We start from the raw sequence: 26,862 nt of genomic DNA on the forward strand, positions 1-26,862 counted from the left end.
CCTTTGGCTTCATTTAGGGTGATACTACTGATCTAACTGTGTGAGCTGAGTCTATTCTACCAGCCTGTACGCATTTTTGGCACTTAGGGGTAACCCATCATCTAGAAACATTTCATAGCTAACACGTTAGACACATATCTGATGGTCATCCCCAACGTGGATGGAGATGCTGCAAGTGGTGAAGTTTTTCTATACCACTGGATGTTTAAATGTTATTGGGCATCCAGTCAACCACAAAAAAATCATATAAAGGGCAATAGCTTGTCGAAACTTAGTCTAATTTTGACTAAAATTGGCAGAGAGCTAAATACAACTGAGGATGCAACTATGTAATCAAAACAGGACTGCTTTGGACTTAACTATCTTGCGTAATTTTGTATCATCTGCAAATTTTGCAGCCTCATCATTTAGCCTTTTTATAGATAATTTATTAACATGTTTAATAGCACTGGTCCGAGTACTCACCCACCTCCCACGCAACTTCAGAGCGGGATGTCGCTGTTCAAACAGTCTCACCTTCTCTGGGACAAACATCCTCCAAAGAAAGCCAGGAGATTCACAGGGCGTTCCCACCTCACTGAGAAGTTCCCTGGAAGGCAAAGAATCCCACTGCAAATCCCTTTAACAGGCAGAACCAGGATTTGAACCAGAATCCCCTACCTCCTAAACAAGTCCCCAGCTACTGGACTAGGGAGCGTTTCTAACTCTTTGGCTGGCCCAAACACTACTTAAGTAAAGCGGAACAGCTCCAACAGGCAAGAAGGGGGGCCCCCACCATCAGTCTCGCCCATCCTCCAATTAATTAATTAAAGCTTCAGCAAGAGAAGAGGAGCAACGCACACCACAACATCCCTTAGCTGATTAGGAAACCCACTGGAGAGATAGAAGTCTATTCAAATCCCACCTCAGGAAGCGAGCTGGGGAACTGAACGACATCCTAGGCAAGTATCCAAACCACTGGGGTAGTTTATGTAGAAGGCCTCTGGCTCTTTCCCCCTCTCTCCTCAGTTGGTTGAGGGTGTTAGGCAGCTGCCTAACTCTCTCACAAGAAACAGTTTAGGCCCCAAAGTCCCCTGCCTCCAGGAGAGGGGATCCTGTGTGGCTCACAGGCACTAACCTGTGTGAAAGGCAGGACTTAATACCCACCCCTCTCAGCATCTCCCAGTGGCTAGCTCAGGCAGTTCCCTGCCTTGAGTGCTGGCTTTTGTGGGTCCTGTTTTTAGGTCACTATCTCTCCCCCTTCAGTGAAGAGGGAGCCTAAGTGCCTACCTCAGTCTTTGGGGAGCCTGTTGTTGCTCTAGTGATTTTCTGAGCATCTAAAAGTTAGGTGTGGCAATATTCAGCGTAGCCATCCCTAAGTCCCTTTGTGGATCTGGGCCACAGTGCTGAGACCATGTCTACTTGGTCTATAGCACAGTGACTGTAAGAGAGCTGAGAATGGGCATGTCATAGGCATATAGCCCTGAGACCAGAAGAGAGGAGTTGCTGAGAGTGCGCATGCTCATTTCATACCACAAACAACTTACTAAGACCAAAAAATCTGAAAATGGGCATGCTTTGTGACTGCCACAAGCACTGAGACCAGGCCAGGGAACTGAGAACAAGCAGCCTCACTGCATGCCATAAACACAAAGCCCTGAGCCTGGGGGTTGGGGTATCCAAATGTGTGCATGTGAGAGGCATTCTGAAGCTCCCCTCCCCTCCACACTTTTCCTGGTTGGGGGGTGGGAAGGGAGAGGGTTCTAGGAGAAAAGCTTTAAACTCTGTCTCCAGACACTTCTCTGGGTGCTCAGCTGCTGTCTTCAACCATCTCTTTTTTTACTATGCCACTGAAGCTGAAATAGTCACATCCCCTGACAGCGTAAGAGTTGGCACCATCAGACACATGGCCAGTCCCAGCTCCAACGCCACTCTAGGCACTGGAATGAAGCTCTTCTTTTGGCCAACCCCAGTTTTGAAATAGAATTCATCTACCATGAGAATAGAGCATCTTCGAGTGTTGCTTTGGTAATGGTGTTAACAAAGCAATCAATCACATTTCTGTGCAATATGTTTTCTGCTTTTTACTTAATTGCTTTTTATGAATGGAGTGTTTTTCATAAAAATAAATCCTTGCATTTTTTTTTAAGTGCGCATCAGCTTTGGCTGCATATTCTCCAAAGTAACATAAGTCCCTGTTTATTACCACACAGTCATTTTGGCAGTTGCCTATTGTGCTAACACAAACAGTAGATTATGGCTTCAGGGCATGACTAAGAAGCAGGAGCCGTTAGAAAAGTATGTTGTTTTCATGCATAAATCCTAAATCTGAGTGAGATACAGAAAACATGAGAGGAAAACAGAACTGATTTTTAAAGGCGCAGCGTCAACTTTAACTACGTTTAACTCTTTGTGAATCTTAAAAGATTTCAGGCTCAACACCTTCTTCCCGTATGATTTTATTTTTCTTTGCTGTGTGAAACACGCACGTAAAGAGCAGAGCAAATTGGCTACATGCAAAGTGCTGTCCAATATATTTGTTCCTGCTACCCTCTTTGAGTTGAGGGGATGCTTGTAACATTAGTAGGTAAAAAATGGTTCAGGCATAAATGTGGGGTTTTTTAAAGTGACTATTTCTTTAGAAGGCACCATGACCTTTAGAAGGCAGCAGGACAGAGCACTGAACTGGGACTCTGGGAACCCAACTCAAGATTTTTGAATGCTTGGGGATGGCAGTACTGATGTCTAATCTCTCTCATTCATAAATGTTCTTTGTATCTCAGCAAGGATCTAGATTTGTGCCACTGGACGTGGACTGGTACTCTACTTTAGAGTCTTTAATGCATGGCTACCTAGGATTTAAGCCAGCATTTCTGGAGGCAGGAATTATTCAGAGCACACTTGTGCTGTGCCTGCAGCTCTAGTGGCCTCTAGGGACTGGAGTGTGGTATAACCATTGCACTATGAGAAGGTGTATAGTAGAATCTGAACAGCTGCTCAGCTGAGTTGAAGCAGTGCCTCTTTTTAACGTCAGAGGCCAATGTGCTACTTTCCACCGCTGCACTGGCTACTTTCCACTGCTGCAATGACTTTCACTCAAGGATCTCAAAGAACGTCAACCACGATAGGTAAAAAATAATACCACTGTTTTACAAAACAGGAAGCCATAGCTCAAGGCAGGCCAGTAGTTTACCTGTAGTCACACAGTGAGTCACCAGCAAAGCTGGGAATACAATTCAACTGATTGTGGGAACAACTTAGGTCAAACTTGTAAAAAAGAGATTCTGACTGTCAGCTAGATGGCTGTGTGTTCTGATCAACGTCTTTATTATAATTACAGCTACTTGAAACCAGATGAGGACAAGAAATCAAAGCACAAGACTGCAGTGAAAAAGAAAACACTAAATCCTGAATTCAATGAGGTACTTTTGCACCACACTGTATTTGATAGCTGCTCTCTCTAATGAGCGCCTCACATATCAAGAGGATAGGTCTATAAATCACATCAGTTTCCCCGGCTGCAGGACATCCAATCATATGCTGCCTCTGCTTGCCTTACTTAAATACTTCTATTGCAATCTGAGCAGTGAATAAACACCCTTCCTCTGGCACTCCTGGCTGGGATCCTTGCATCTGCCACCCCAGTGGGTCTGGTGTAGAGGCACCTTATCCCCATCTCAGTTATGGAAGTGGACACAAGTCTGGTTTATGCAGTTGTATTTTTCACAAGCGCTCAGTGAGGATGAGGGTGGTTATCTAGCCTGGCTCATGCTTTGCTTTATCTGCTTTGGTACTTCTATGGCCCCACCTCCATCACCATCACCTCCGAGCACCTAACTATCTTTAATGGATTGATTCTCCTCACTTCTGTGAGGTAGAGAAGTGCTACTATCTTCATTTTACATGCTGGAAACTGAGCCCCAGATCCTCACTGGTATTTAGGTGTCTAACAGCAGGGTCAGGGCCTAAGTGACTTGCCCATGATCATGCAGGAAGGCTATAGTAGAGCAGGAAATTGAACCCAGGTCTCCCAAGTCCCAGGCTTGTGCACTAACCACTGGATAATCCTTTCTCTCATTCACCTATTTCTGTTAATGCAAGTGAAAAAGAAACCTTGCTGTGCACCACTTGCTAGATCTCTCCATGGTAGGACCACCTGGAATGGCCAATGAGTGTTAGTCATATAAAATTAAAGCCCTCTCTTCCTCAATGGCTCGTGACACAGAGCATAAGCATTGGCTCATGATTCACCTCCCTTTGCATATGTTTAGTCATTGTTAAATGAGAATTTTCCTGGCCCAGAAAACAAATGACACCAAGGGATATATGCAGTGATCCCAGTAAGTAGATGCAATTCTTTATGCACTAGCTCCTCAGAGCCAACTGCTTCTATTCCTGGCCTACCGCTCCTCTGTTCCATCCAGCTGACATGCTCTGCAAGCCACTCAGTCAGTCCTATTAAATAGCACCTTCAAACCTTCCTTATTGCTGTAGCTTACAAGCATTTCCTGTGAAACATTTTGATCCTGCATTGAGGATACTCTGTAAAACCACACTGCACTGCGCTAGCATAGCTAGGGTTTTGGAGATGACATGTTGCCTCCTGAATTCGATCTCTTCTCCCCAACAGGAATTTTGTTATGAAATAAAGCATGGTGACCTGGCAAAGAAGACCTTAGAAGTCACTGTGTGGGATTATGACATTGGAAAATCAAATGATTTTATTGGTAAGTAAGATGATCTTGAAGTAAGTTTAAAGCTGCTTTGGGCATGTGCCCTTTAACATAAATCAACTAAGGGCTTGTCTGTATGACCACTTAGCTTATGGCAAGCGGGGGTAGAAATCTGTCGCACACTAGCCTGCCCAATTGGACCCTGCTGCCACACACATAAATTCTGTTGTGCACTTTGCTACCTTGCTTTGAAATGGGAGTAGATTAAAGTACCCCAGTGAACTTGTGTGGCAGGCGGGTGTAATTCCCATGCACTAAGCATTCATGTAGACAAGCCCTTACGCTCAGCTCTGGCTTCCCACTCTGCAGTAGGACGAGCCTGTCTCCATCCACCTTGATTTTCAAAGCCTTTTCTTCTGAAAGCCAGAGACGAGTGACAGTGGAGGCTTAATATGTCTTTGTTGAATGCAAAGGCTTCAAACCACCTTTGCAGTATTTAGAGGTCATTTTGTTTGTGGCCATAATGATTTATGGCCAAGGAGAATTCATTACCGCCTTATGCCTTTGGAATGAGAGGGGCATTTGCAGTCCCGCTCTGGGCCATCCTTAAAAAAGGACAGGCTGTTCCAGCTTCCATGTTTGCTTCCCTGAGTATAGAATACTTTGGCATGTGATTTAACTGGCTTTCCATTTCTTGGTCAGATTCTAGCCCAACCCCTCCCCCCACGCTAAGAGACCTGTTAAATCAAGATGGATACTTCTAGGGCAACAAATTACACAAACAAATCACTTGTAATTTGACATTGTCGAGAGTATTAAACTCAGAGGATGGGGGCAGCACCATAAAGGCAGCATGGGACAGAGCCAAGCCCGTTAGCAGTGCTTGAAAGATGTACTCCTTCCTCTTCGCCCAGCTCCAAGTGAGTGGGGCCAGGATAATCTAGTCAGGAAGCTTTCATCTACCCAGTGATTGTGCTCGCTAGCAGCCTCCACCCATCCACCCACACTAAAAGGAAGAAAATGTACCTGTGTGTGATAGTGAGGACTCCCTTTCCACTTTCTCCCTCTAAACAGCTGTTTCCAATAGCTACCAAGGAGCATGGAAAGCTTTGCAATGTCACACTGCATATATCTCACTGGATAGCTGAACAAATGTCAGTAACAGACTTCTCTGTCTGTCTTTACTGGCATAGCTTGGCTTACCTCTGTGGAATGAGCTGACTGTCTCTCTCTCTGTGCTAAGGTGGAGTAGTGTTAGGAATTAATGCCAAAGGTGAGCGGCTGAAGCACTGGTTTGATTGCCTGAAAAACAAGGACAAGAAAATAGAGCGCTGGCACACACTAACGAACGAGCTGCCAGGAGCCATCCTCAGCGATTGACCCTAAAGACAGGCCCGGGACCCTGAAGATAGCCCAGCTCTCTCTCTCACAACCAGAACCAGGAACAATTCATGCCTTTGGACTTCTAGTTTACTTACTACATTTAAAAGGATACTAAGTCAGCAAGAAAGAGTGGCTTGGTAAATTCCAACTGATGGTCAGGCTGCAGGGAAATACCACTGAACAAGACACAATTTATTTTCTCTGTTCAGTGGGTGCGATCCCCTCGGGTTTTCTCCCAGGTGTCTCTGAGCACCCCCTCTCTCCAACACACACATACACATGGTCAATTGAGAGAAAAAATGGCCTGCATGCACTAGAATTGTGACTTATTTACTAACTATTTGATATACTGAATTATCTTCTTGCTGCCTTGCAAAATGAATGGATCACTTTTTGTTTGTGTAGCTACTATGAGCAAAAAGCATTATTAAATGGAACTGTTTTACTAAGGCGACTGTGCCACATTTCTGGTTGTCAGTTTCTGTGGTTTGGGCCCGAACAGTCGAAATGCACTTAAACATCAGGTTTGAAATGATCATCTTCTCCAATAATCGATGAGGACTGTTTGCTTTTCTTTCAGAAATGTAATGCTTGTCCTGTCTGATAATCTATAAGAAGTATACCAGTATGCTAAAAGGGCTGTGCAGCTATATAAGGCTATATATATATATACACACATACTTCCTTATATACAGTAGGCACTTGCAGCCTCACCAGAAATAATATAAGGCTTCACATTTGCTAAGAGAAGTTTTGATATTTAAGAAAGATCAGAAAATCAACAGACCATTCCATTCCAGCACTTACTCTTGCTCTGTTACAGACAGTGGGACTTCACACTAGCACTTCCATGCAGCTGCTATTTTTAGGAAACCATGAATCTGCCTTTCTTCCTGTCAACTACACAGCTGGTTTGAACAGGACTATTTTTCAATTAAACTTACCTTCAGATTTTACTTTTAGTGCAGACATTTCATTCAGGTTGGTGAGAATGAGCAGAACCCCCAAAGACTTGCCACCAGCTAGAAGGGCAAGAGGAGGCAGACTTGATGCTACAGTAAGTGCCATGGATCAAATTCTGCCTTTGATTACATGCACACAACCTTCATGGACTCCAGTGGGCATTGCACACGTGTTAGGGACCGAGAATTTGGCTTTGTCTCTTCCTTTATTCAACCTTCTTAACAGTGTATGTAACTCCATAACTCCCCAGGTAGGCCAATTATCCATTCCCCTCTACAAATCTGTTCTTTGCATCTGGACTGGCTCCAGTCAGTGTCCAAAGACTTACGCCCTGATTTTGCCCTACTGACATCATTGGTACTTTTGTGGGAACATAATCAATCCCTGGTGGAATGTGCAAGGGACAACTGCAAGTCTGAGTTATTGAGAGTGATCCAATCTAATAAAAAGCTGGTTCTAGAATCTCTCCCGCTACCAAACACATAGCTCCCAAACCAAAATTCTCTACTCTGTCACAGTCACACCATACACTGGATCAAAGTTTCCTCTCTTCCTTTCATTAACCACACTGTTCTATTTTCCTAACCTTGTCCAAGACAGTTCACAGGTTTTTCTGCAAACACAAGAAGTCACAAATGAGCTAAACTAACTGCAAAATGCTGCATGTTGTCAGAATTTTCAGAAGCCTTTAATCCATGCATTATTGAAAAGGTCCATAGTTACATTCAAGTCTTTACTCTCTACTACGTAGTAGTTCATAAACATGTATTTTGGGGCTGAAAGTCACTTTTTGGCAACAATCAAATCTGTTTAGATCTACATTTATTTTTCAAAGTTATAATAATAGTACACCGTGTTAGATATGGGAAAACCTTCTTAGGGTCTTTTTAACAATGTAATATTTGTAGTGAATTATGCAGATATGCATGAATTTTATTTGAATGCCAACAGTATGTCAAGTTAGATGATCTCACCAATTCTTTCTTGCCCATGTATGGTACTTTTCCAGCACTTTAAAATATAGCAGGATATTTAGGGCTTGATTTCAGAAGTGCTGAGCCCCCACAGCTCTCACTGGCGTCCATGGGAGCTGCAAGTGTTCAAGGGCTCTGATAATGAAGCTCTTAGAATGGCCAGGAATAATAGGGACTCTCCCTTTTTGTCAGTTATTTTAAAAGTACCATTTGTTTAAGCATATATTTTGCCATAACACTGGTTTATGCCTAATGTGGAGTGGGACATAATGTGTGCATTTTTTCATTTTGTATTGAAGTCTTTTTTAACTGGGCTGTATATATAAATTGCATGCAAGATGGTTGTTGTCATGCAAGAACTTGTTAAATGTTTGATACCAATGTTTTGCTACAATGTGAAGGCTGCAGTAATTGTCCTTAACTGCATCCTACAACAATTTTGTATTTCAGTATTATCTATGTGTACTTTTTGTTGGATTTGTTAATATTTATAAATAGAACCCAAAATAAAAAGGAAAAAAAAGGTGAATTCTAAAGGTTCAGCTCTGAGTCTCCCCCTATTTGTACAGTAATCGCTCAGTCCACTATGCCGCATTTTAAACTCTCAGATGCTGGAATGACAACGAACATGACACAGACTTTCACCTCTTTTGAGGTTGTGTCAATTTTCACAGGCGCTAGACGAATCGTTTAGGATTTTATGCACTTTTTTTTATGATCTTAACTTTTCAGAGCACTTCAGGGGCAAAAATTGCTCAGCAGCAGCTGATTCTACCTGGAAAAAAATGTTTCTTTTGCCAGTTGTAAAACCAAGGGCAAAATCCTGCTTGTTTTACTCATGTGAGTAATCCTACTGAAGTCAGCTGAGTGAAGAGCAGGATCTGGCTTCCAATTTGTATTGGGACAATGTTGGAATGTTACAAGTGCATCACGAAAAATGCTATCGTTTTGCTGCCTTAGGATTGTTTTACAAGGCATACTGACCCCTGACAGAAACTCAGAGTAGATATTCTCTGTGACATTACAAGTACCTGCTGGGTTCAAAAAGGGTTATGAATCCACATGGGGAATAAGCAGCAGAAGCAGATGAACTAAGCAACAAAGAGGTATTTCCTAGTGGGGGAAATCAAAGGTGCAAAATTAAAACCCAGAGTAGAGCTAGCTAGTGGATTTATTTTTGGAGTTGGAACGTCTGCATTTTAATCTCAGCTCTTCCTGTGGCTTGCTGTGTGGCCTTGGGCAAAGTCACTTAGCCACTCTGCCTCTGCCTCCCCATCTGTAAAACAGGGATATTTATCTACCTCACTGGGGCATTGTGAGGTTTGTACATCGCTTTGAAAATTTAAAGCACTACAATTGCGTGGAAAAACCCTGAGTGGGGTTCAGAGGTTTCCAGTAGTGTCACTAAAAGGAGTTATTTAGTAACATTACCAGGGAGGCATTTTAAAAGGAATATGGCTGCTCTGAGAGTGCTTCAGTGCATGGGGTTATTTTAGCCAAATGGTACAACATGCTCTGTGGCTCTTAAGATGATTGATAAATAGTATTTCCAATATGCGTCAAGGAAAGCAGTGACAAATTTGTGAATTTGCTGTTCAAATAAAAGCTACATAAAGGAGCAAGGAAATATTTCTAAAGTCATTTTATCCAAAAGATGAGATTACAGCTACCTGTGGAATTCCACTTTCAGCTGAGTTCTGTAGATTTGGAAGATTTAACTTTATTTGCCAAGGGTTTATATTCAGAGTTCAAGACAGTGAGTAGCTAAATTGGTATCAGAGGTGAAGATCCTATTTAAAGGGTGGCATCTAGCTTAGGGAGCACCGGCTCTTTAACAATACTAGCTTTTTTTATTCAGCATCTCAAAATGAAGGCAGTAGCTTTGAATTTCAAACCTCCTACTGAATATTCCCAAGAGTCCCTTCTCATGAGTCCTTCTTTGTTACCAAATATCAAACTGCATGTGTTTTCCCATCAGTGTACATAGGACCAACTTATCAACTGCCTAGCCTAATACACGATATGCAACTAAATGTATACTAGATTTGGACACTTATCTCATCTTGGCTAGCTGTCCTCTGTTTGTTGCAAAGTGCGTGATTGTGTTCTTACAAAAAACAGCTCCAGTTGCAAATCAGAAGTTTATGTGGCAATGCTCAGCACTGTTAACTGCTTCCTGTATTCATGCTCTCTATAGACAAAGAAATAACTGAGCATTAAGTTTTTCTTGATATTGTTTAAAATGAGCTAAATGACAACAAAAAAATTCAGAGTCTATGTTTACACAGCTGCCCCAAACGCATTGCAGTTTCTAACAGTTAGTGATTTTCCAGCCAACCACAGCAGATTCTCAGCTATTCAATAGTCAGCTCCATAATGCAGATATTTACTGGATTTTGCAGTAAGTATGTTTTTAAAAACTGACAGACTGAATGGGCATTAACATTGCTCCAAACCTTGTTTCCCCTCCCATCCGCCCCACCCAAAGTGTCTGCCTTTCAGCTTTTAATCCAAAACCTGTTTTGGTCTAAGGACAGCTTCATGTACTAGAATTCCCCAGCTAGTACCTTGGGACAAATTTACCATATATACCAGGAGAAGGTCGTTTTTGTAATTTTCTTACTTGTCTCTAATACTCCTGCCCCCTTATTCTCTGTGACCTCCATGTTTCTCCTGAGAATAGGGGAGATGCTTAGGTCTTGACTTGCATAGTAAAACTGGTTGGCTGGCATTTTTATTGCAATCCTCTGTGTTTGTATCAATATTTGGTTGTAACTTCAAAGGTTTTTGGACTGAATTAATGAAGCAGGGAAGAGCATGCATTGTATTTAATGTACTAGGTTTGACTTGTCTTTTTAACAAAGTTAAAATAAAGAATGCTTATACATTGGCTTTGGCATATACTATTCAAATCAAGATCTCCCCTCCTACAGTCCATTTTGGGTAATGCTCCCATATACCAAAGTTCCCAAACCTATTCCAGTTTCGTATTTGCTCATTCACACATGAGAATTAATATTTCCAGTACAGAACGTGCGTGCCCAGGACCAGCACTACCTGCTGTATATCAGAGCCACTGAAAATATATTTCATATGTGAAAAATTACTGAGTGCCTGTTTCACAGTGTCATACCTATCACACTGGTGAATAAGATGCTACATATTAAATGTCACAAATAATTTGATAAAGTCACCTTAAAATATCAGATTATATTTAATTCCATTGCACAATCACAACTCCATCAGCCAGATCCTCGGTTTGTGTAAATCAAAGTAGCTTCACTCAAGGTAATTGCACTGTACCTATTTACACCTGCTGGGGATCTGGCTCCTGGGTAGACAGAACTTAAAAGGCTTAATTAATAATATTAATGATATTGTGGTAGCACGTAGGAGCCCCAGTCCTGGATCCCACTGTGCTAAGCACTATACAAACACAGAACAAAAAGATGGTCCCCCACCCCAAAGAGACAACAATCTAAGTACACTGTACTGCATTCCCTGCCTACTCAACCCCACCAGAGACTTTGAGGGTGGAAGGCAGTCAGGAGCTGACCTTTCAGCTATGTAAAATGTTGATTTGTGAACATACAGAGACTCAAGAAATAGACTCTACCTACCTTCCATATAGCTAATGCAGTTAGAGACACTGTTGCCTAGTGGATAAAGCACTGGAATGAGACTCAAGGGACCTAGGTTCTATTTCTGTCTCTGCTACTGACCTACAGGCTGATATTGGGAAAGTCACTTCCCCTATCTGTGCCTCAGGATCCCCAACTGTAAAGTAGGGACAATGATACTGACCTGTTGAAATCTATGGAGGTATTATTTATACAAAGCCATGTTTTCAAACCAGCCTTTGGCACTGAATAATTTGCAGGCATTTTACAAGCCTGTTTGCAGAAGAAAGTCAGTAGAAGCACCAAGTGTGTGTGTGTGTGGCGGGGGGTGGGTTGCAATTTCAAATACAGGGTTTGTGACTCCGTGCAACGACTGGTTTGCAATTCAGGGGGGGAATCACTAGAAGAGAACATTTAGGCTCAATAGCAGAAAAAACACCCTAACATCAAGATCTCATTGACTGTGCAAAACTCTCCAAGGGGAAGTGGGAGAAGCTCCATCACTTGAAATATTTAAAATTGTACTAGACAAGTAATAATAGCAGTGAACACTCCGTAATAGTGGGCGGGGAGCATTAATGTTGCAGATATCTTTTCACATGCCCACTGACATTTTCACAGTACAGTAACAAACTCGAAGGAGGATGTTTTCAATAGTACCCAAGGGACTTAGGTGCACAAATCCCATTCAAAGTCAGTGAAGACCTCCCCAACTAACGCTGCCAAGTTGCATTTAGCTTGTATTCTGCTCTGTCTCTCTTTTCCTCCCCAGCAGGTTTAGACAATAAAGCTCACTTTAATCAGATCATTAGAACAGCTCCCTAGATTTGTAGTACCCATGCCAGTCTAGGTAATGCATTTCATATATATTCTTTTCAATTCAGTTCTAACCTGTGACCTCTATTAAAAACATTGAAGGCCCAATGGTGCTGCAACCTTACCCACTTAAAATTCCCATTTACATCATTTGGTAGCATTGGGTGCAGAATTGGGCCCTCTGCTCTGTTCTTTCCTTGCTGTTTGTTAGGGCTTGTCTACACTGGCAAGTAGCAGCGCTGCAACTTTCTCGCTCAGGGATGTGAAAAAACACCCCTCCGCCATGAGTGCAGCAAGTTGCAGCGCTGTAAAGCGCCAGTGTAAACAGTGCCCCAGCGCTGGGATCCGTGCTCTTCGTGGCAGCACTTTAGCATTGCCAGTGTAGACTAACCCTTAATATACAGTCAGGAAGAAACTGAAGAAGGAAACTATACATTGCACAGTTGTGAGATACAAAGGAGAAGATGGTCTAATTAAGGCACTGAACTGGGACTCAGCAGAGGTGGATTGGCTGCCTGGTTCTGTCACAATCATTCCTGCGTGATCTTGGCCACATCACTTAAGCTCAGTGTCTCACTTACCCTCCCTGCTCTGTAAAATGGAGACAATTGTTCCTTTCTTCACAGGAATGCTGGGGGCTAAGATCAGTAACAGGTGTGAGATGCTCAGACACTACAGTGAAGCAACAGAGAAACATCTAACAGTAAAGTTAGACATCTACAGTTGCAAACAGAGCGCTACTGGCCATTTAGAAACCTAACTAGGCCCCAAGTTTGAGCACTGGGTCCACCGAGACCAAAGGGTTAGTGTGTGTTTCATTATCTATAGCTTCCTGAATAGCAAAACTGATTTACCCAACCTCATTTATCTCTCTCCTTAATCTTATACCTACACTGGTATTAAAAGACAAATACACAGTCAGCAAGAGCATATTTCCTGGCAAGCACTTGCGGACTACAATAACTCAGCCAGAGGTTAGAAGTCTATTACACGGATGAGTGGGTGAGGTTCTGAGGCCTGCAATGTGCAGGCGGTCTAGCTTATTATGATGGTCCCCACTGACCTTAGAGTGAGCAGGCCTGCTTTGGGCTCTCTCTCTCTCTCTCAGGCTGGACTCTCACACACATACCTCTTATTAACACTCCTCTCACTGGAGTAGGAACACTCCAATCCAAAACACACCAAGGTTGTTTGATTTAGCTGCAAACCCCTCAGCAGCTGAAGCAGGCTCTGTTCTCAAAAACCCTATTAAAAAAAAAACACAAAAAGGAGTCTGCATAAGCAATGGCACAAACCAAAGCACACACTATATAGGACAGCCTTGTGTGCCCAGCTAGTTTATTACCAAGCTATGAAGCCAGTCCTTCCCTGGTTTACAATTTTGGCCATTCTTATGAGCCATAAACTGCTCTCTGTGCCTGACCTTTCAGCCAGAGAAGAGCTGAAGGGCTTCTTTCCACGGTGGCCCCTTAAAAGAATTCACCCCAGTGTTAGTACATTTTGGGGCTTCCTGGCATCAATTCCCAAATGAGCCAAATGCAGTCACGGCCTCTGATTTTGGGATGGGGTGGCAAGTGGTAGGAAATGGAGAATCCAGGGCCTGTGTTAGAACTTGATGCCCCCTTTAGAATCACAATTACCCTGTTGCAGTACAGGCAGGCCAGAGAGCCTCTCTGAGCCAAAACCACAGAAGCTCATTTGGGCCCACTGCAGGTCAATATATTGAAAGATGATGTGCTTTTATTTAGGAAACTCTGACCTTCTTGATGACCGTGTGTTCTGTGCAGTCATCAGGGTGCACCAGCCTAACTTAACACCTAACAAAGGGCCACTGGTGCACAGTCAGCAAGACCATATTTCCTTCCGAGCACTTTAAGCAAAAAAACTCCACTGTCTTTCTCATTAGAGACCAAATGTATTTATTCACAGCCTTACAACAGCCAGGAGGATTCTGCTCCCCGCACCCTTAGAGGGACCCTTAATGCTGATTGGTATAATCTCACTGTTTCCTACTGCTTCATTCCCCACAACTGTTGTTTTAGCCACCTGTTGTCTACAGTTTTATACGTAGATTGCAGACTCTCTGGGGCTGGTCCTCTCTTTGTGATATGTCTGTATTGCACCCCGCTCAATGTGGCCCTGGCCTATTAGGTGCTACTGTCAATACAAATTAACAATAATAATATTACCAGAATTCATGTATTTCAATCCCTGCATTCAGAGCCCAAACTCTGATTGAAATGCAAGTGAAATACAACACTGACCATAAGCACACAAGAGATTGTGATCATTTAGATTCCAGGAAACTCAAATACAACATTGGTGGGGATTAGGCTCTAAAAAGGCTGTGTTTATAAAAATGTGTCTGCAGCCATTTAACTACATTACTAGAAAAAGCACAATCAAAATCTACTCATTTAAATGATGTAGCTTTCATCCATCAGATTGTGAGTGACTCTCTATCCCCTTATGATTAAAGAGCTGATTATAAAAACTCTGTATTAAAACACCTTAAGCCTTTTTAATCTACAGATCCTCTTTGGGGTCCCTAAGCCCCTGGTTTTATAAAGAGGGTCCACTGTCCTTTCAGGTAGGTCACCTGCTTTGTCTTTGTGGGTGTAAGTTTTTCATCTCCTTGAAGAGACATGTATGTTTCAAACACTTCTCAGGCTCCTCTGCAATATGGAACTCCCAGCGCATTTGATGGTCCACAGTGGCCTCACCTAGCGCCCAGAAGCATCTACACGTCGGTGGCTGTGCTCATGGGCATCGTAGTGTTTTTTGCCTCCTTTGTGAACGGTTTGGTCATTGTGGTTTCCATCAAGTACAAGAAACTCAGATCCCCACTGAACTACATCCTGGTGAATCTGGCTGTGGCTGATCTGCTGGTGACTTTCTTTGGAAGCACTATCAGTTTCTCGAATAACATCAATGGCTTCTTTGTGCTCGGCAAAAGGGTGTGCAAGTTTGAAGGCTTCATGGTCTCTTTAACAGGTAAGGACGTTTACAGAAATCAGCTGGCTAGTCTCTTTCTCTGTCTTCTGCTCGTGCCACTGCACTTGATCTAAAGCTGGTCTAAGACTAGAGACTATGACATAGCAACTATGGCTCATTAGCTGTCCTTGGCCATCAAATGTCTCCTTGCCTCTTCTCAAACCATAGAACAAAGACAGGGCATCATTCATGTTATCATTCCACATGCTCACAGGCATGGAATGGGAGAGCAAGTGCTTACTCACCTGGGGAGTTCAGAACACACTGGTTGAGCAGAGCCTCAGGTTTGATCTTGCTTAAAACAGGAAAGGAAGAAATAGAATGTTTTTATATCACATGTAACTTATCATAATGCTTTATGTCGTGATTGCATCACTTACCGCTGCCCAAGCTGCTAGGTTGGATGTTCATGGGCTAACAAGGCAGAATGGTCAGGTTTTTGGTGATAGTACTGGTATAAAAATGAAGACACAAGCTCTCATACATTTTGCTGTGAACAATCAGTGGCCAGCAGAGGTGTGTCTGTGTGGGCAAGGGGCACTGAAACAGGGTGCATGGCATTTGCCCTGATGCCATTCCACTCTGCAGCTCTTTTATATCAATTTTTAAAAATATTTCTATGAGCATCAGGAACATGATTCACCAATTCCAGTGTCATGATGGAAACACTCCAGTGGAGAAATTGCATTTCAGACACTCCTGCAGCTGGCGAATCAGAGTACCATACGTGGTACTCATATCTGTTAAGGCATCCTAGCTAAACTCCATTGAGAAATGTGAAAACTGCCTTTAAAAATGGAAACTGTATGTCCTAGGAAATACAGTGTATCCTTTCAGACAGCCCCAGATTAATTAATAGAGAGTTAAATAAACAAGAAACGCTGGGGGTACTGGGTGCAATCATAAAATAAATAAGAATAAGACTCTAGATAAAACTAGATAAATTCATGGAGGATAGGTCCATCAATGGCTAATAGCCAAGATGGGCATGGATGGTGCCACTAGCCTCTGTTTGCCAGAAGCTGGGAATGGGCAACAGGAGATGGATCACTAGATGATTACCTGTTTTGTTCATTCCCTCTGGGGCACCTGGCATTGGCCACTGTTGGAAGACCAGATACTGGGCTAGATGGACCTTTGGTCTGACCCAGTGTGGCTGTTCTTATGGTAATCAAAATACGATGTTATTGTGAAAGATTTTTTCCCTGCTGGTTTTGCCCGCTTGCTTGAAATCTCTATTTCAAGCACCTGCAAGACAGCTGCTTGGAATATAGCTCATTCTATGGAGCTGTCCTTACATGGACGAAGTAATATAGCTCAGGAAAACCTGGCACTTCAGATTTAGCAGTTAAGCACAGAAAGCTGCTAGATTATTTAATAGCACAGCAATTTGAAATTTATTCCACACATACTAACCATTAGTGATCTCTCTCAGGCATTGTGGGGCTTTGGTCCTTGGCGATCCTGGCCTTTGAAAGGTATATCGTCATCTGCAAACCCATGGGAGATTTCCGATTTCACCACAAACATGCAGTGATGGGCTGTGCGTTCACCTGGATTTGGTCACTTCTCTGGACAGCCCCACCAATGTTAGGCTGGAGCAGCTATGTGCCAGAAGGTATGAGTGTCACATTCTTCAAAGGAAGCATTCAAGTCTGTAGCTTCAGCAATGGCTGATGGGCACAGTTTTTTCTTCAGTCATTGGTGGAATTTTTTTTTTAAGTATGACATATTTGGGGAGAGACCACAATGATTTTACAGCTGTCTTTGACTGTGTGGCTATCTTTGTTCTCCAAGTGCTAAGACTCCTTGTTTTCTCATTAATTACAGGGTTTCCTTTCACATGTCACTCTTTAAAAGTTAGCTGCTTATTACAATAAACTGCAGAACATCTATTTTCTTATTATGCATATGCTTAACACAACATCTGATGAACAGAGGAGCAGCAGAGTACTGTCGCTGACTACAGTCACTGCACCCAGAGTAGCTCAGCAAAATGGCTAAAGCACAGAACAAGCCTATTAAAAACCTGTTCATTTAGAAATGTACTTTAATTTTATTATTATGACTCATTGTGGTTTGTTTGTAAATTAATAATAATGGTGTTGCCAGCCAGAAATCATCATGGCTGACGCCAGTGTTGTTTGTGTGATTTGGCTGGAATTTGGAGAGCTGCTTTCGGAAAACAGGCACAATTCAGCAAGAACAGTAGATGGTATTTGCTCTTTGTGCCTTTCCCACTGAAGTCCCTGATCATGCTTCAGGATTGTCCTAGCATTGTTTAAAATCTCATTGTTCTAGGTCTGAGAACCTCCTGTGGTCCCAACTGGTACACCGGAGGCAGCAACAACAGCAGCTACATCATGACTTTATTTATTACCTGTTTCATTATTCCTCTCAGTCTGATCCTCTTCTCCTATACAAATCTGCTGATGACACTACGAGCTGTAAGTACAAAGACATTTCAGTCTGAACAGTCACATGTACTGCTGACACCATTGCAAGCACAGGTTTTCAGTGTAATTTTTCATGGCTGTTTGTGTGATGTTAACATAGGTTGATTTCTACACTACAAACAGGCAACTAAACAGGAAGGGAGGATCATGTGGCTAACAAGTGTACCACATACCCATTTGTCCAGCAAATTTTCCCTCAGCCTATGCCATTTTATAGGACATCAGTATTTCCTATAGAATTAGGCAGTGACATATTAAAGAGCAGGCTGTTTCCCTTACATTGCCTGTAGGTTGCAGCACAACAAAAAGAATCTGAGACAAGTCAGCGAGCCGAGAGGAAGGTGACACGAATGGTGATTGCTATGGTGATGGCCTTTCTTATCTGCTGGCTGCCCTATTCCACCTTTGCCATGGTGGTTGCCACAAACAAAGACATTCCCATCCAACCAACTCTAGCATCACTGCCTTCATACTTCTCCAAAACAGCCACAGTTTACAATCCAATTATCTACATCTTCATGAACAAACAGGTGAGAGCATGAAGATTATCAGAAAGCAATTGAAAACGAGCCTTCACAGAGCTAGGGACTTATAGGAATGAAGTGGAATAGCAGTAATGGGGCATTCTAATATAGCATAGCATATCTATCCTATTGGGATTCCTGTCAAATGCTAGATCCCACTGATTGCTTCTTTACAATAGGCAAGGCTAAGGTATAAAATTGAGATGGAGCTTGATTTTCAACCTGGCCTTAACCAGCGATCCTTTTGCATACCCATTATTTTCTAGGGGCAACTGACTACATTTTGGATCATGAATTGCCTGATTGAGCTTGCACAACAAACAGACAGATGTTTATCAATCAATTGCCAGAGCCTGCAAAGAGCAGGATCAGGCACTAACCAGTCTGATCCCAACATTGTTATTTGTTTCAGAGTAACAGCCGTATTAGTCTGTATTCGCAAAAAGAAAAGGAGTACTTGTGGCACCTTAGAGACTAACCAATTTATTTGAGCATGAGCTTTCGTGAGCTACAGCATCTGATGAAGTGAGCTGTAGCTCACGAAAGCTCATGCTCAAATAAATTGGTTAGTCTCTAAGGTGCCACAAGTACTCCTTTTCTTTTTGCGAACATTATTATTTGCATTCCACGCTGGGCTAGGTATTGTCCACATAGCCCCTGCCTTGGAGGTTTACTACCTACAATGTTAATGCAAATTATAAAATCATGAATGGTGTGGAAAAAGTGAATAGAGAAGTGTTATTTCCCCTTTCCCACAATTAAAAAAACAGGTGTCATCTGATGAAATTAAATTCAATACAAACAAGAGGAAGTATTTTTTCACACAATGCACAATTAACCTGTGGAACGCATTGCCATGGGATGTTGTGATGGCCAAAAATACAGCTGGGTTCAAAAAACAACTAGATAAATTCATGGAGGCTAGATCCATCAATGACTATTAGCCAGGATGGGCAGGGACACACAACCCCATGCTCAGGGCAACCCTGACTGCGCGAAGCCGGGTAAGGGGGAGACGAGGGTGGTTCTCTTCAGCATTGCCCTGTTCTGTACATTCCCCCTGAAGCTCTGGTACTGGCCACCGTCGGACACAGAATACTGGGCTAAATGGGCCATTGGTCTGAGCCAATACAGCAGTTCTTACATGTGTGCCAAAAGCATCCAGGTTGCATCTCACAGGAGCACCACCAACTCACAGGTTACAGCATCTGGGTAAAGCAAAACCTGGTATAGTAGTTTGGCATAAAGGGACCCAGGAGAGGTGTGTTTAGCAGCCTGCCTTCTTCTCTTATCTAGTGAATTTTCCTGTAACACATGTGCTTTCCCCAATTAGTTCCGGGACTGCCTGCTGAAAATGATGTGCTGCAATCGCAACCCGTCAGGGATGCCGGAAACCTTTCCTGCTATGCCTGGTGCCCCCAAAGGCATCTCATCAGCCTCGGAGGGATGCGGAAATAAGGTGACTCCATCGTAAACAGTACAGATGCTTCAATTCCTGCATGGAGGAATGGCAGCTGCCGGCTCCATACATTCGTCTCAGTTTCATTTGGCATAAATACAAAGAGGAGCAAAGAGGCTGGCTATTTTCTAATAGCCCAAATATACACCAGAAAGTAATAAAAAATTTCTTCTTAGAGCTCCCAGTAATATTCACTGTACCCTGCCCTGTCACTGCAAACTTAGATAGAAGGTAAAACACATTCCCTTCAATGGCAGGAAAGCAATCATATTAGAGAGTAAATATCAGAGAGAACAGTTCACACTCCCAGTGGGAATAGCCCCCATTCCTAGTTCCTTACCCCCTGGGGGAAGTGCTAAAGCATGATAATGGGGGACCTTTTACTAGGCCAAGGAATAATTAAACTACCAGCATTAAAGCCCAAAAGAGCACTTCTGCAGTAGTAATCCCATTAGGAAAAGCATAGGCTTCATTTCATTTAAATATATATTTCACTGCACAGAGCAAAACAGGAGAAAGCCCTGCACATTTTCAATACACATTATTTTATAGACACAGTAGGATTTGTGTTGGTTGATCCTTTTGTGTAACTTCAAGACAGGCTGTGAACCAATGAAAATTTAGCAGGTGTGTTCAAGTGGATTGGGTTAATAAACATCCAGACATTTAAACACCACTGTCTCCTTGTCATGGGCAGTCAATTAGCAAATAAGCAATTAGCAAAGGGCCCCAACAGACAGCAGGGTGTAACCTCCAGTAACCACAACTGGAGTTTTATTTCACATGAAAAATGCCACACTCACTGAGACAAAGGAGAAGATCAATATCGCAAAAACAAGGGGCCTGAAGCCCAGCAGATTTGTATTTCATTTATAGCTGAGGCAATCAGGAAAGGCCTTAGAGTCATTGATTTTGCAATAAAGGTGAAACAAAGCCTGTAAAAGATTCTGTGTCACGTAACAAAAAAAACACAATAAAGCCACCGGGGCCATAAAGGCTGAGACGATAGCAGAAAGCAAAAGATGCACAACATGAATAGGAAGAAATTCAACAACATTAAACAGATGCGATTTTTCCTCCAATAACCATTACTTGACCTCCTTCATTATATCTAGTAGCTCGAGAACATTGCAAGCACTCGTGTAACATTTTCCAAAGTGCTTAAGTGACTTAGGATCCTAAGTCCCACTGAATAAGGGTCTGATTTTTAAAGGTATTTAGGCATCTAAAATGCAAGTAGGAATTTTCAAAAGCACCCAGGTGCCTAGCTCCCAAATACCACTAGACACCTATCTGCATCTTTAGCCACCTAAAAACCTCTGAAAATCTGGCGTAAAGTGCCTAAGATCACTTCTGAAAATAGGCCTTAGGCTCCTCAGTCACATTTGAAAAATGTTACCTCTGCTCTCAAAGGAGTTTCCTTTTTGTGTCATGTCATTATGGTTTTTCCTGACAAGAAGATCACTGACCTTCTCTTCCATGACCTTCTATCTACGGCCTTTGATGTTAGAACACATAAATGAAGGAGTCAGAGGGTAACTGCATTTATAGGTTCACACAATTAAATGGCTCTTACCCCATTATTAGTAATTCCAAATCTGCTGATAATAAGCAGCTACAATGGCAACTGCTAAGCCTTTCTCGAGGTGCACAGATTATTATGAAATGTGATTTTTTTTAACCTCTTTAAAAGCTTTAGGAAGGAAAAATTATTTCTATTGCCGTGATGTATTATAATGAATGCCAACTGCACCCAAAGCTGTGTTTCCCTTCTCCTTAGTGAATACAGGTAGGGAGAAAAGAGCAATGAGGTAACAAGTGCAAGCGGTAGTTGGGTTCATACCCTCTTTGATGCCACCATTAGATCATTTGCTTTTTCTTGCTTTACTTCATTCTGGGGGACTCTGGTTATCACACGCCTTTTGCTTAATTGGAGACCTTCTACAATATTATGGCCATGCTAACCCTTGCAACAAAGCAAAAATGATGCTACTCCATGCATATACTGGATATGTATTTGTGATATTACGTGCTTGCACACACACACACACAAATATATATCTGTATCCACACACATCCATATGCCCACATTTACCTATGCAGGTATGTCAAATTCAATCCAAATAACTCCTGAATGAAACACTGGGCCAGGTCCTCTGCTGGTGTAATTTATCATAGCTCCCGTGAAATCAAAGGACACTTTGAGTTACACCAAAGGTCTTAATGAAACACTTGACCCAGATGGAGCTATGCCAATTTACACCATCTGAGATCTGTCTCATTATAGTTCATCTTTCTTATGTTAATCTAATTGGGTGAGGGCTTGTGAACCAAGTTTAGTGCTGGCAAATATTTTATATGTTCTCAAACTGGTTCCAGAATCTGAAAAACATTGAGAAAAATGCTGATCAGAATGTGCTAATTTAAACCATATCTCCTCTAGGAAATGGACTTCAGTCAGGGGGATTTTTCACAAAGATTACATCCTTCATCCTTCTTCTGAAGATCCATCACAGTGTATTAACACATGGGTTCCAGATCCTCAGAGGTATTTAGGTCCCTAACTCCCATTGAAGAGAGGCACTCAGAAGGAAATTAGAATGCTTGGAGGGATAGTGTAAAGGCAAATCCTTCTCTACACAGGGCTGGGGTTGGACTAGATGACCAAAGAGCTCTTTTGTCAGTCCTGGCATACATAACACTAATGCTGTTCATACTGCACCATGAAAACAAAGGATCTTCTCAAAAAGGAATCCTGGAATTATTTTCCAGAAGCTGTGAACAATCCCAAGAATGCTAAAGAGTGCAGAGCCAGACAAATATGCAGCTCTTAAAAAGACTGGTTAAAACTGCTGATTGTACCATATTGCCAGATTTTTAACTAAGAACTAGCAGGCAATCACAGCATTGGTTAAATCAGACCTCTCCCCCACCAAGAGGCTTCTAAATAGAAAACCGCAGATTGTGAAATCCCAACAGCTAAGCCAGGCTTGCAGTAACTTACTTTCGGTTTGCACCATTCTCTGACAGGACATTGACCATCTCTCATCTCTGGGAAGCTGGCACATGCAGCCTGTGAGAGAGAAAATCGATAGCACTGGGTAAAGGATAAAGATGAGTCCGAAACTAAAGCATCAGACAAAAACCCCACAGTAGCCTATTTATCAGCAATAACCCTAAACAGCAGCTTCCGACCAAACAAACAATACACACCACAACCATTTGTACCATCTTACAATGGGGCCTATTCTCTCATTCACAGACCCAGGTCTTCCCATTGATGTTTATATGAATTACAGGCACCCAAACTTCATCCAGTCATGGGCCACATTGGCCATTTGCAAGAAGCCTGAGGGGGTGCAGCTTGTCTATGAGATGGAGCTACTCTCATCTATGAGATGAAGCTGCAGCCATGACAGATGACAGGACAGGTCCACACAAACAGTACTCCATCTGCCAGGCTTCTTGAATCATGATAGAGCACAGCATGCTCAGACCAGTAGGTTATCTGCAGACTGCACTTAGGCACTGAAGAAAAAGGCAACAGTGGAACATGCTGTGGAACTCCATGAGCCACACTGCATTAGAAGGGCATGTTCTCATGAGCAAGCTCTTACCACACGGAGAGGTTTGGCCATCATAATTGTGATGATTTAGATATACACCTCCAGCACACCAGGCCTCCATCTGTATAATATCATTCCTATATATGCAGCACTGAAAAATAAATGGGTCAGATCACTAAATGGGGCCTGTCAGGTACTATGGACTTTCAGAAGCAAACAAGGAAGTTACTCATCACTGGGGCTACTTTATAAGTGCCCTCTCTGGAAGCAGAGTGAGAGATATTGTAAACTTAAAAAATCCTCAGGTCAAAGAAACAAAGAAGAATGGTTTAGAAACCTGCCATTTTCAGAAGAAAACACTTTTTTGCTTGTTAAAAGAGGCCATTATGCTACAAAATGCCTCTCTGATTCAGAATAACCACAGAATTGTACACTAATGCCCTGCACCCCTTTAACCCTCTGCTATCAAGTTCTGGACCATTGCTATAGAATATTGCAGTGCTGTTGGGAGAGGAAAGCATGCAGTATTTTTAAATGCTTTATAGACAAATGTATTCCTATTAAACTGTCTTAAGCCAAACAATTATTTAGACTGCAAATGCTTTGGGGCAAACGCTGTCTCTTAGTATGTGCTCAATCTCAGTAGGAGCCCGGAGATGCTACTGTAATACAAATCATAAATAAGAATATCATCATTTTGTTTTAGGTGGCAGTTGAGACACAAAAGGAGCCAGCTTTTCCCATTAAAGTCAGTTTATGTGTGCACCTGAACCCCTACTGCTTGATATTAAGTGACAAGAGAGAACAAGTTACATTGACAAGATCATGCGGGACATAATCATGTAACAGGAGTTATCTTGAATCAATTAATTATTTTGCAATTCAGCTGTAATTCTATGCAGCTCTAACATTCAGAAATGCCACCAGTCCCTTATTTTTCTCCCATCTGATACATTACCCATTTTTATTTACAGCTGTTGAACTTTAATCAATCAAATTAATTACATGTGAAATCTCTCAATTAGCAATAAATTGAGAATGAAATTGGCAAAAGTTGCACAGTTAAATGAGACCCGCTGGTTTAATAATTAAGTAAACTTCTGAACAGCACTGCAGGTAAAATGAAAGGCTGGAACTAAAAGTAACTTAGGGCTGGTCTACACTGAAAAATCCACACCCATGGACGACGTAGTTAAGCCCATGGTGTAGAAGGTGCTAGGCTGCCAGAAGAATTCTTCCATTGACCTAGCTACTGCCTCTTGGGGGGGTGGATTAACTACTGTGATGGAAGAATACCTCCCATTGCTGTAGTGAGTATCTACACTGAAGCACTGCAGCTGTGCTGCTGTAGCATTTTAAGTATAGACACAGACTCAGTTACTCAGCATGCTGTTGTCTAGATATTGCAACCTACATGGTGATTTAAGATCAACCCACTGTTCTGATATTATCATCAGAGGGGATAGTATAAGCTGCTCTCTATAAACATGGCTCGTTTGAGTGGGCCACTGAGCAGTTAATATGAACTTAGACTATAACATCTTTGGAGCAAGGACTATCTTTTAGCTCTGTTTTGTACAGCCCCTAGCACAATGGGGGTCATGGTTCATGACTAGGGGCTCCTAGGCATTATGGTAAATCAAATAATAAATAAGGCTGCAGTCTGTCACAGAGATCACGGAAGTCACGGATTCCATGACTTTCCGGCAGCAGCAGGAGTTTGGGTGAATCAATGGAACAGCCTACTCCCCCACATACTTGATCTAATTCATCTTTTCTGTATAGCACAGAACAAGGAGCTACAATATTCCATCAACAAAATTCATTCCACTGTGTTTGAGAAAGTTCAGATACTGTCAGCTCCTGTCCCCATCACAGACATTCCAGCTCATCAACGATTTCTCTTAAACTACTCACACTGATGTACAGACAATGGTAATGTTTCTCTCTTGTTTATTTACCTTTCTGCTGAGATGCTGTTGCCTGACTGGATTGCTCCTTCTTGTCTCAGAGTCCAGCTGCAGCTACTGCCCAGTTCTAGAGTCCGTCTCTGAGCATGAGCTCGGCATCCATTCCTGGGTAACTCCATGAAAAGGTTGTGAGCTGAGAATCAAAGAGGGGGTTACCTCCCAGGATTTCTGCATGATTCTAACTCATTCAGGAAATGGTTTCATGTCTACAGGTCTGATATTCAGGAATGCTGAGCTCCCACGACTCTCCCTGACTCATTCAACCCATATGTCAGTACCAACCTACAGGTAAGTCAGTAAGTACTCAGCCACTATGTGTCTATTCACCAGCATGCCTTTGCCAAGTCGCCAGGTTCCTGTTTCCATAGATTTTTAAGGCCAGCAGCACCATTATGATCACCTAGTCTGACCTGCTACATAACACAGGCCAAAGAGCCCAGTCAATAATTTCTGCAACAAGTCCATAATTTCAGTTTGAGCTAGAGCATCTCTTTTAAAAAGATATCAAAACACATCTTAAAGACTGCCAATGCATCTTACATTGTTAAAGAGTTGTGTCTTAACCAATCCTTCCCTCTCCCTAGTTGATTCCACCTTTCCCCTCTTGCTTTTTTAATATTGTGACCAATAGCTGAGTAGGCAGTGGGCCAAAACAGGGAGTGGCAGTCACGTAACTGAGAGCAGATTTTGACTTAATTCCTTCTGAATTTGCCGATAAAGCTCCTGCTGTTGGTCAGTAGCCAGGGGATCTATAGAAACAATGGGGCTGCATGTCTCTTTAGTCTCTCAGACAGAGAAGAAGCAAAGAGATGATGGTCATATGCAGACCCATTCCCAAATAGCTAAGTCACCAGATATCATTTGCTTCATCAGGTGAAAATATAGGGAAAATAAGGAAATTCAGTACTTCACGCATTTTTAATATACTGAAATAGATGCCAGAAGCTATAATACTTGCCCTTCAAAGGTAAGATTATCCTGGATTTGCAATACTATGTCAGATAAGATAATGTTTATCTCTATAGTGTATGACCTACTCTTAAGAAAGGGAATGAAGCCTGAATAAAAAGGCTGGGAAGATGGAAAAATGCAGTCAAACATCAGCTGGTGGGATGGAATTCTCAGCCCCAATACAGCACTCTGAGACCCCTGGGTATATACAGCGAGTCCAGCAAGGCTACTGCTTGGCATTGGAGGGGGGTAATGGACATAAACTGCTGGTTCCAGGGTATTTGGGGCCATTGGATTCCTGCTGCATACAGATCTAGTAGCCAATTCTGGTTCACGCCCCCATTTTTTATTATTATTTTTTTTTTTTTTTGCCTTTCACAACTTCAGTTCAATTCAGTGAGGCTTTATTGGCATGGCAATTTATGCACGTGCTGTCAAAGAGTAAGAGAGACAAATACCCACTGGTATCTGTCAGGAGTAGGTACAACCCACCAACGACAGGATTTCACACTGCATTTAGGGTAGGAGCCTTTG

The 26,862-nt window shown here is 42.4% G+C and overlaps 2 protein-coding genes and 2 long non-coding RNA genes across 5 annotated transcripts in view; 2 read left to right on the forward strand and 2 right to left on the reverse strand.

Moving 5' to 3' along the window:
- The window catches only part of DOC2B (double C2 domain beta), a 129,764-nt gene extending 118,902 nt beyond the window's left edge, over positions 1-10,862 (forward strand). For both annotated transcript variants that reach the window (XM_073316013.1, XM_073316014.1), the window contains 3 exons: positions 3,320-3,401; positions 4,610-4,706; positions 5,896-10,862. In XM_073316013.1, coding sequence (XP_073172114.1) covers positions 3,320-3,401; positions 4,610-4,706; positions 5,896-6,032 — 316 coding nt within the window. In that variant the 3' untranslated portion in view covers positions 6,033-10,862. The remainder of the gene's footprint in view (positions 1-3,319; positions 3,402-4,609; positions 4,707-5,895) is intronic.
- LOC140899847 (uncharacterized) lies at positions 440-17,012 on the reverse strand. The gene is made up of 4 exons (XR_012155482.1): positions 16,819-17,012; positions 15,648-15,697; positions 13,538-13,653; positions 440-589 (listed from the first exon to the last, which is right to left on the reverse strand). It is a non-coding gene; the product is annotated as an uncharacterized LOC140899847 (long non-coding RNA).
- Positions 15,054-19,856, forward strand: LOC140899845 (pinopsin). Its single transcript, XM_073316015.1, has 5 exons — positions 15,054-15,402; positions 16,838-17,020; positions 17,704-17,849; positions 18,149-18,388; positions 19,716-19,856. The coding sequence occupies exons 1-5, from the start codon at positions 15,054-15,056 to the stop codon at positions 19,854-19,856; spliced, it is 1,059 nt and encodes a 352-aa protein (XP_073172116.1).
- Positions 17,786-25,504, reverse strand: LOC140899848 (uncharacterized). The gene is made up of 4 exons (XR_012155483.1): positions 25,369-25,504; positions 23,459-23,558; positions 22,846-22,914; positions 17,786-17,847 (listed from the first exon to the last, which is right to left on the reverse strand). It is a non-coding gene; the product is annotated as an uncharacterized LOC140899848 (long non-coding RNA).
- Positions 25,505-26,862: the final 1,358 nt, after the last annotated feature.

The sequence above is a fragment of the Lepidochelys kempii genome, chromosome 17, assembly GCF_965140285.1.
Source record: "Lepidochelys kempii isolate rLepKem1 chromosome 17, rLepKem1.hap1, whole genome shotgun sequence".
Classification (NCBI taxonomy): Eukaryota; Metazoa; Chordata; order Testudines; family Cheloniidae; genus Lepidochelys; species Lepidochelys kempii.

What these genes read in the sequence shown, in the direction of transcription:
- LOC140899845 (XM_073316015.1), top strand. Translation starts at nt 15,054, where the DNA reads ATGTATGTTTCAAACACTTCTCAGGCTCCTCTGCAATATGGAACTCCC. An exon ending in GAGCAGCTATGTGCCAGAAG is followed by an intron (nt 17,021 to 17,703) that starts GTATGAGTGTCA and finishes TCATTGTTCTAG; the next exon opens with GTCTGAGAACCTCCTGTGGT. An exon ending in TGCTGATGACACTACGAGCT is followed by an intron (nt 17,850 to 18,148) that starts GTAAGTACAAAG and finishes CATTGCCTGTAG; the next exon opens with GTTGCAGCACAACAAAAAGA.